The sequence below is a fragment of the Triticum aestivum genome, chromosome 4B, assembly GCF_018294505.1.
Source record: "Triticum aestivum cultivar Chinese Spring chromosome 4B, IWGSC CS RefSeq v2.1, whole genome shotgun sequence".
Lineage (NCBI taxonomy): Eukaryota > Viridiplantae > Streptophyta > Magnoliopsida > Poales > Poaceae > Triticum > Triticum aestivum.
Window position 1 is genome coordinate 253294071 of NC_057804.1, and position 9059 is coordinate 253303129.

The 9059-nt window shown below is 44.0% G+C and overlaps 1 protein-coding gene across 1 annotated transcript in view; it reads right to left on the reverse strand.

Annotated features, from left to right (window-relative positions):
- LOC123091939 (probable protein S-acyltransferase 23) overlaps positions 1–8575 on the reverse strand; it is a 31780-nt gene extending 23205 nt beyond the window's left edge. The window contains exons 1-4 of the mRNA XM_044513565.1: positions 8231–8575; positions 7986–8126; positions 5999–6111; positions 4766–4845 (exon numbers count right to left, since the gene is read on the reverse strand). Of these exons, the coding sequence (XP_044369500.1) occupies positions 4766–4845; positions 5999–6111; positions 7986–8126; positions 8231–8494 (598 nt within the window). The 5' untranslated portion in view covers positions 8495–8575. The remainder of the gene's footprint in view (positions 1–4765; positions 4846–5998; positions 6112–7985; positions 8127–8230) is intronic.
- Between the last annotated feature and the right edge of the window lie 484 nt (positions 8576–9059).

Genomic DNA, 9059 nt, shown 5'->3' on the forward strand with positions numbered 1-9059 from the left:
AAATTATCAAAAAATTGGAACAAGTTATTCCAGAGGAAAGTTGGAGAGAAAGTTGTTGGTATATCCTGCTTGACAGTTGTTTCTCATCATTATCTTTAATGCTATTGTGATCTTCACTTATATCTTGCTGTCCAGAGCTACTTCATATCCTTTATTGATGCTAGTTGTGCTACACCTGACCTCATTAGTGTTTTAGGCTCGCGTCTCTAGTACGGTCTAGCCTAGGACCAGCATAGTACCGTCGCTGAGCGTTTATTCAACATTGCATCTCTGAATTGATTATTGCTAATCTTTTGCTACCCAAACTCCACATATTTCTACATCGTGTATATGTACGTTCCCCTTGCAATCGCTTTACTCAATCTTCGGAGTTATTTGACACCGCTGGTTGCCTGTCACCACCTGCTGCATGGTAAGAACTTGTAAGATATTGATATTTGCTATATACCGTGAGCGTTTTACCACCACATCCTAGTAGTTCATAGGAACATTATTCTTGAATTTTGTTTCTTGTTTTCTACTAACTATGGCAGGTTCTGGAGTAGTTAGTTCTTGGGCTTCATTGATCGTGGGAGATTTGTCACCACCTAAGAAAATACAACAACCATCACAAGAGGAGCAACATCAGAATGCACATAATCAGGTTAATGTTTTCATGCCACCATTTATTGGTCGTTTGAGGCCTGATTTATATATTGAATGGGTACGAAATAAATGCTATATTTGCTTTCTGTAATTTTGATGAGCGTGGAAAATTTTAAGCTGCGGTTAGTACTTTCAGTAGCTTTGCTTTAGTTTGGTGGAGTGAGTATTGTCGGTTAAACCCTGATTTTATACCTACTACTTGGGATGATTTAAAACTTGTCATGAGAGATAGATTCATTGATGTTTATTATACTCGTGGCATGATTAAAAAATTACAACATTTAAAACAAGGCACTGACACGGTAACAAAATATTATGATGATTTTACAAACTACATTGTTGCACTCATTTTTAGTGGAAAGTGGAGAAGATTTTATGGATAGATTTGGGGAGGATTAAACCATGATATTCAAGAGATACTAATTCATGAAGAGTGTTATTCTATGAACCATTTGTTTCGTCTTGCTTGCAAAGCTGAACAGGAAATAAAACGACGTGTTGCCCACAAAGAGAACAAGCGCACGGTGCACATTTCACGTGTTGATACAGATGTTTCTTTAACTACTAGGCGTACTATGACAACCACATCTGTTGTTGCTATGACTACATCATCTCCACCATGTGACACACCACCATCGAGAGTGCCTACATCATCTGAGTTGATCATAAGAGGTAATGACAAAGGTACAGATTTTCCACTTTCACATGAGAATGATGCATGCCTAGTTAACTTGAATACATCATGTGTTGAGTTACCTATTGATTTGGGCACACCACCTATCTTAGAGAATTGTGTTACTGTCATGAATGCGTCATGTGATCAAACAACTGAAATACCAACAATTTCGAGTGCACCCATTGAATTAATTGTTGATGCAAAAGAACCAATGTTTAATCATTTTGATATGACCTCTAATCTTGGTGATGATTCTGTGACCAATGACTTATTGTATGTTTGCTTATTTAAGTATGTTGTAGCATGTAAATTTGATGCAAGTAAGGTTTATTCATCAATGTTAGGATGGTTTAATGATGAACATTGTCAACCTTTTGAAATGAATAAGAGCTTCACTTATATGTGCAAACTGAGTTGCAATATTTTCATGCCTTCTACTTCTTGTGATAATATTTTGGCTTTGAATTTTATGAACTATGAAGGTTACTCATGTATACATGTGTCATATGTGCAAAAACCAAGGGCAGTAAAAATGGATGACATATACATATACAACATGTACACCTTGTCTCTTTTGTTAGCCATATTTCAAACTAAGCAACGTTGTCAAGAAGGGGAGGATGATGAGGACATCACTACCTTGTATACGACCAAAAATATTGCATACATGTATATTTGTGAGGTGATTTCTAATGCAAACTATGCAATAATTTATTTATGTCATCCAGGACAAAAATACTTCACAAACTTTTGTGTCATGTCTAATTGCAGGAGTATGGGACATTTGTACAATCCAAATATGAAGATAAGGGGAAAAGAGATGTTTAGGTGTTGTTCAAAAAGTCCTCTCACGTCACTTTTGGGCCAAGAGAAGATAGAGTCCAAGTCTCACGCGTTTTGGATTCAGATTCGGACTGCACAGACATACCTGACTCAAAACGCCAAGAGCTCTTTCATATGGACTCTAAATTTGAGCTATCGACGAAACAATCTGACGCTGCAGCAGAATCCAAGTCAAACTACAAGTCCAAAGGTGTTGCATCACCTCCACTTGGGCCCATGAGCCTTGTACGACCTAGGGTTAGTTTTAGGCTGCCTTGGGACGCCCACCCACCTCCTTGCTCGCCACCCCTTGCTCCTATATAAGTAGATCCATCTAGTAGCTTTTTCCTTGGGATTTGTTTAGTTCAAAGTTAGCCAACGCAACTTCGTGTACTTCGTTTGTGTCCAACGACCAGACCAAGACCGCTTTCGGATCCCCACCATTATCAATGCTTCATCCATATACGCAATATTCAGATTGCTTTATCATATTCTTGCTTGTTCTTCGATTGCTTGCATGAATAGACCTTCGTGGTCAGGTTGATCGTGCTCCGGCGTGGTCAATAACCTCTCTGAGTTGATTTAGCGATTGCTAAGGCGCAACGTCGTGCACGTTTGTAGTCGGATCGTCAAAGTCGACTCCACCAAATCAATAGTTATCATCTCATCGAAAGATCAGGACACCCCGCCTCTATCACCTCCTCAAATGCAAAGCGTATGCATAGCATTGCATTTGAAGAAGGGTAATACTAGAAAAAAAATGATAATCCAAATTCGCGTTTTGAGTATAGTCATAGCATGAAGAGTCTTCAAAACCTGTCGAGTCAAGCCGAAGGGGATAACGAAGAAGATGGAGCATCAATAGAAGATACAAGAGAAGACGGGTTGTCAAAAGAAGATGGCACATCAAGAGAATGAAGCATTATGCAGAAAATCATAGCCCAAGAAAACCGGCGGCGAAAGAAACTTGGCAGCAAGCGAATGGGCATCAACAATGCAAAGTGAGCCACGAAAACTAAAGGACAATGACCAGAAAAAGTTTGACGGACAAAGGCATGGTGGACTGGAAACACGAAAGAGCAACGGACTTGGTGGACGCAGCAGAAAATATAGAAAACTAAAAAGCACATACGCTATGATGCGATAGCAGCAAGAAAATCATGACGGCAAGGGCCAAAACCAATTAGGAAAGATGCCGACGGGGAACAGCAAAGAAGAGCACACAACACCCATGAATGGTGGATGTGCGAGAAGGGATCCAACATCGTCAAGAGTCAGCGGGCAGCGAGGGAGATGCATACCCGACGAGAACATCATATCTGTTTTTTTTAGATGAGATCAAGACAGCAGCAAAACGGTACAGTAGACCATGGAACGGCAGGTGACAGGAGCACCACGTAGCAGCAGGTACACCCATGCTACTAGCAGGGACACCCGGCGAACATCATCGGACAGCAGCAATCAAACAGACGGACCGGCATGGCAGCGAAGAACGGCTAGGCAGGCACATGTCATGGGCGCACGTTACGGGCGTCACCAGCTTCACAGACAGAGCAGCTGGGCGGCAGGTGCCCACACGGCAAGCGCCCATGCAACTTGCGTGGATCACGCGAGCGGGCAGTCAACGCGCCCACGCGGCTGTCACGGGCCGGTCAGATCACGGGGGGTGGTGATATCGTGGAGCAGCAGCGGCCAACCAGATGGGAACGACGGTGGAAGACGAGATCAACCCAGAGGAACAGATCAATCAAGAGGGAAACAAAAAATATATTGGATCATAAGGACGAGTTGCGGCCTCCAGAGACCTAAACCTAGGCTCTAATACCATGTTAAGCTTCATGCACTAGCCAACGCAACCAAAAGTCCCAACTGATGGAAAGGGTTAGACAATCCACATATACACTTCAACAATCCATGTGAGGTGAGGCCAAAGGAGCCATTCAAATGTGATCTCACGAAGGGCGACAAGGTTGTGTACTCATGGCGCCGGCTACGAAGCAATCTGATTGGACTAATAAGACAAATAGATAAGGGAGAGCAAAGGGAGAGAATGGAAGTGTGGTATAAAGTGTGAAACAGAAAATAATCAGATATAGGGAGGAGACATAATGCATCAGAACACAAGCCAAGTAGGAGCTTCCAGTGGCATGTGCTTTCCTATCAAAAGGCTCACCTCCACCTTGTAAGATCTGTCTTTATTAAAACTTGCTAGCTCTGTAACATGTGCCCTATCTCCAATTTCTTTATCACATGGCTCCTCATACATGCTCATACCACCCTGGGTAGACATCTATTGTCAATATTCTATGGTAACCTAATTAGAGAAAAGAGTACATTTTCAACCATCCACAATTTTCAAAGGAAAATAATTGATACCCCACACCCCCATATTTTGTGATTTCATTAGCTAAAAACTTAAAAAGGCACACATAAAATATGCCTTAAGATAGTGTGATGACAGAGAACCTGGCAAGTACAGTTTACTCTTAGTACAAGATAGCTCAACATTCAAAAAGCAGCAATTGTTCTTAGCGCAAGATTTGTGTATGCGGGGGAAAAAGTGGGGGCACGAAGAGTAACTAAACAGCACAGGAAAGATAAATACTGCCAAGTGAAGGGTACCATTTTTGTCCTGCCTTACTTGATTAGCATCCATAAACAGTAGTAACCTAATTGTATCTGCATTCCCCTTGTAGGCAGCCCTGAATATGACAATTTGTTAGAGAAGATGCAGTTTCATATTGCACAAAAAATCCAAATATCAAGATATGGATCAAGGATCCATTCTATTCGTGTCTTAGAGACAGAAGTCGAGTAGATGATAAATTAACTGATTCTTCAGGATGATAAATGAACCTAGTTATTGGTAACTGATATTGGTAACATCCCTACTCAGCACCTAACCGGGCAGCTATCAGTTACCAATATCCTGAACATTGCATATCTATATCTATATCTATACCTATACCTATACCTATACCTATACCTATACCTATACCTATATATACTAATAAAGCACGGAGTGCTTCTGTCCGTTCACCGTCACGCCATTTTACAAAAAAAACTCTCTGTTTTCTGTAAATTAACCCGCAGTACATATTTAAGTCACAGCTGAACCCTTTTTTTGCATTTTCTCAGAAAACCCCCTGACGTTCAGGTAATCAACCCGCCATCCATATTTAAGTCAGACGAATCATTTTTTTCGTTTTAACAGAAAACCCCCTGACATTTCGGTTAATCAATCCGCAGCTTATCTAAAACAAAATTATCCATATCTTTTAAACCGTAACTCCAATTTTAACATGTTATATATGAAATCTGATTAGAAAAATGTGTACAGTCTAAATATGATATTATTTTAGTTGTTAAATAATTCTAAAATATTATTTTTGGTGCAAACTTAATCTATAGTGCACGGTCTGTTTTTCTTTCGTACTGGCGGCGATCCGAGAGAGAGAGAGAGAGAGAGAGACGCATTAGGACTGACCACATCCAAACGCGTTTTCATTGTGTGAGCACTGAGGCCACCGTCAGCAACACAAATGCGATGCCATGTGAAAATAAAGGGCGTGAACCTATTAGGGTCTTGAGTCATGGTTAGTGGGTTAAGAGTGTGTGTTATTTTCTCTCCCGTTGCAACGCACGGGTTGCTCAGACCTCAATGCAACAAACCATTTTTCAGTAGCATTGTATCAGGTATTCATGGTGGCTATGTTACTTGGTACAAGGTACGCAACAAATTTTGAAGTATCAAACAAATCATACAATATGCATTTATGTTGCTGGTGGCAATGCTATGTGAAGCCAGGCAAACATGCATTTAAAAGGTAAGAAGTATTCTTCATATTCATGTACCAGTGCAAAGAGCTCCTCCCTTCATTGTCCAAAGCTTCAAACTCCGCACCATACTTTGAGATGATGTGATGCAAGAATGTTGTTTGGCCATACTGAGCTGCAACATGGACTGCCTAACATAATGTTCCAAAGGAAGAATAGTAAAACACAAGATCTACTCACGCTACCAAAATTCAAACCTACAGTGCATGGACTTAGGATGACTAGCGCCAAACTTATAATCTATTTACTAATGTGAAACTAAGCCGAAAGCTGCATGCTGCTAACAAAAATACCCTATCAAGCCTCGAAAAAATTCCCAAGAAGTTTTTACTCTTTTTATAAGTACGCTGGTCGATTATCCAGTAGCAAAATTCTGTTTTCATAGCAAATTCCCATAGTAGCTCTGCGAGCAATAATGTTAGCTTAGGTCAACGAGTAACATATTTATCCAAATTACAGTGACATAATGAATTCACCAATGGCTGATCCCATCATATAATCAATGTAATATAATTACTTGCTAAACAGAGATAAGCTCAAGATATATGTTATTATCTGCTTAAAAGTTCGAACACTACAAATCATACAGCTGAACTGTCTGATCAAACAATAACCAGCATGCATTCTGCAGTTTTCTATGGACAAACACATCTTTCGAAAACCAACCTACAGCCTTTTGCACAAAGCTATCGGTTTTAAGCTCCTGACCAATCAGTAAATCTGAGAAAAGTTTGAGAACTAAACCGTACCTCAACCAAACCTGCACGAATAAACGTGGCAACCCAAACCAAACTAATCTCAGTTTATATTTATGTCAGCCCAACCAAAACTAAAACCAGCTTGACTTTCCACCCCAATCGAACTGAAACTGAGTGCCTACCTGTGGTTGAAGCCAGTTGCTGGAATGGTTTGAAAACCATTCGAGTAGTAATAATAACCATTGTCCTATGGCACACCCCCGACTCTGCTTCAACTCCCTGATCACCGCCGTCTCCTCCTCACACCCCACCTCCGTCCCCCCCCGCCCTCGCGCTCACGCAACGCGGCGCTGCCGCCGCCGGCCGGCTCGACTCCTACGCGCTCTGCTTCGCGCTCCGCCACACCTCTGCGGCCCAAGCGGGTCCCCTACACAAGATTCGGGTGGCTCGGCGGCATCTTCATGTCCTGCGCGCTCGCCGAGTCCTACGGCAGGTCCGGTCGGTTCCAGGACGCCTGCAGGTTGTTCGACGAAAGCTCCGGAGGCCAGTCTGACAAGCGGCGCGATGACAGTGACCGCAGAGGCGGGGCCGAGGAGCCGCACGTGAGCGGCGCTTGACGGTAGCGGCTATGGAGGCCAATCAGGCAAGCCGCGCGCGACGATGGCGGCCACGGAGGCAGGTCCAGAGAGACGCGCGCGAGCGGCGCTCGACAGCAGCGGCCGGGGAGGCAGGTCCAAAGAGCCGCACGTGAGCGGCGCTCGACGGCAGTGGCCATGGAGGCCAGTCCGGCAAGCCGCGCGCGATGGTAGCTCTTGCGAAGGCGGGGCTAGCGAGCTACGCGCAAGCTGCTCCGGCGAAGGCGGGGCCAACGCGCCAAGCGCGAGCGGCAGCTGTTGAGGTCTGATGGGCTCGAGAATTACGAACGGAACCAACGTCAACAACCGGGCATGAACTATGGGTCTAAACTTTTTGGAGCTTGACCTGTTCAGGCCTATAACCAATCATACCCAACCATTTGCAATAAGAAACCAAACTGAACCAAACTCTTTTCAGAGTCAACCTATTAACACCCGAACCAAACGAACCTGTCAGCAGAAACCAAACCAATACACCCGGTTAATCCAAAACTGTTCTCAGATTTACCAATCAGGCACTAAATCATACTCTATTTAGTGTCTGAATTACGAATGATCGGAAGGGAGCCGCGCATTTCTCAGAAACAAAATATCAGACACTAAATCCAACAACACTGCAAAATATCGAAAAAAGAGAATACAAATTCAGAACAAAAAAAAACGATTGCATACCCGGTAGCCGTTCACATCGGCTGCCTCTAGCCTCGCGCCTTTCTCCAGCAGCACATCGGCCGTGGCCGTGGCCCCGCGCACCGCCGCCCAGTGCAGCGCTGTCTGCTGCGAATTGTCTTCTGCGTTCACGTCCCCCCCATGCTGCAAAAGAACAATCAACCACACGCGCGCGCACGAATCCATCAGCAAGGAAGGTGGTCCAAAGCAGCGCCCGATTCGAGGCCGGCGAGTAGTATAAGGCGAACCTCGATGATGTAGAGCGCCACGTGGGGGTAGTTATTGAGCGCGGCCCACTGGAGAGCGTGATAGCCGTTGTCGTCGGGCGCGGCGAGCGACGCGCCGCCGCCGTCAAGCTCCACGAACCGCCGCAGTCGCTCCAGATCCCCGTACGCCGCGGCCGAGTAGACGTTCACCACGGGGTCCGGCTGCTTCTCCCCCTCCGCCGCCTTCCTGGCGCCGCCGTCGGCCACCACAACCTCGATCTCCCGGGCGCGGGATGACGACGACATGGCGCGGGCAGAGGAGCTGAGGGGAAAGCCGGCTAACGACCTCAAAGTCTTAGTCTTACCAACACGCCGATGCGAGAGTCCACAGTGAAACAAAAAAAAAATCAAAAAAGATTCACAGGCTCATGGGAGCATCTTGCCCTAAAATAGAGAGCTCTCAGCAAATTATTTAGGGCATCAAAAATGATTTTTAGGCACAGAAAAATTTCAGTATATCTAACCGGCGAACATTACGATCTTAAAGTCGTTGGATCGTGATCAAATGCATGGCATTTATTTAAAAAATATATCGTAAACATGGCAATTTTCACTTCCGCAAATCTCACAAAAATGCATGGTAATTTAGTTATTTGGGCATGCCAACTGCGACAGTCACTGGCAATTCCTCCCGAGCGAACTTTTTCCGTATAAACAGGTCATTTTCTTCTCCAACAACTGTCCCAAAATAGGCACGGCTGCTCCAACAACAATGCTAAAATAGGGCACCCAAAACACCCAAATTAAACTAGATTATTGCAAATTTGATCCAAACATTTGAAGTTTTAAAGAAGCAAACTTAAACATAAAT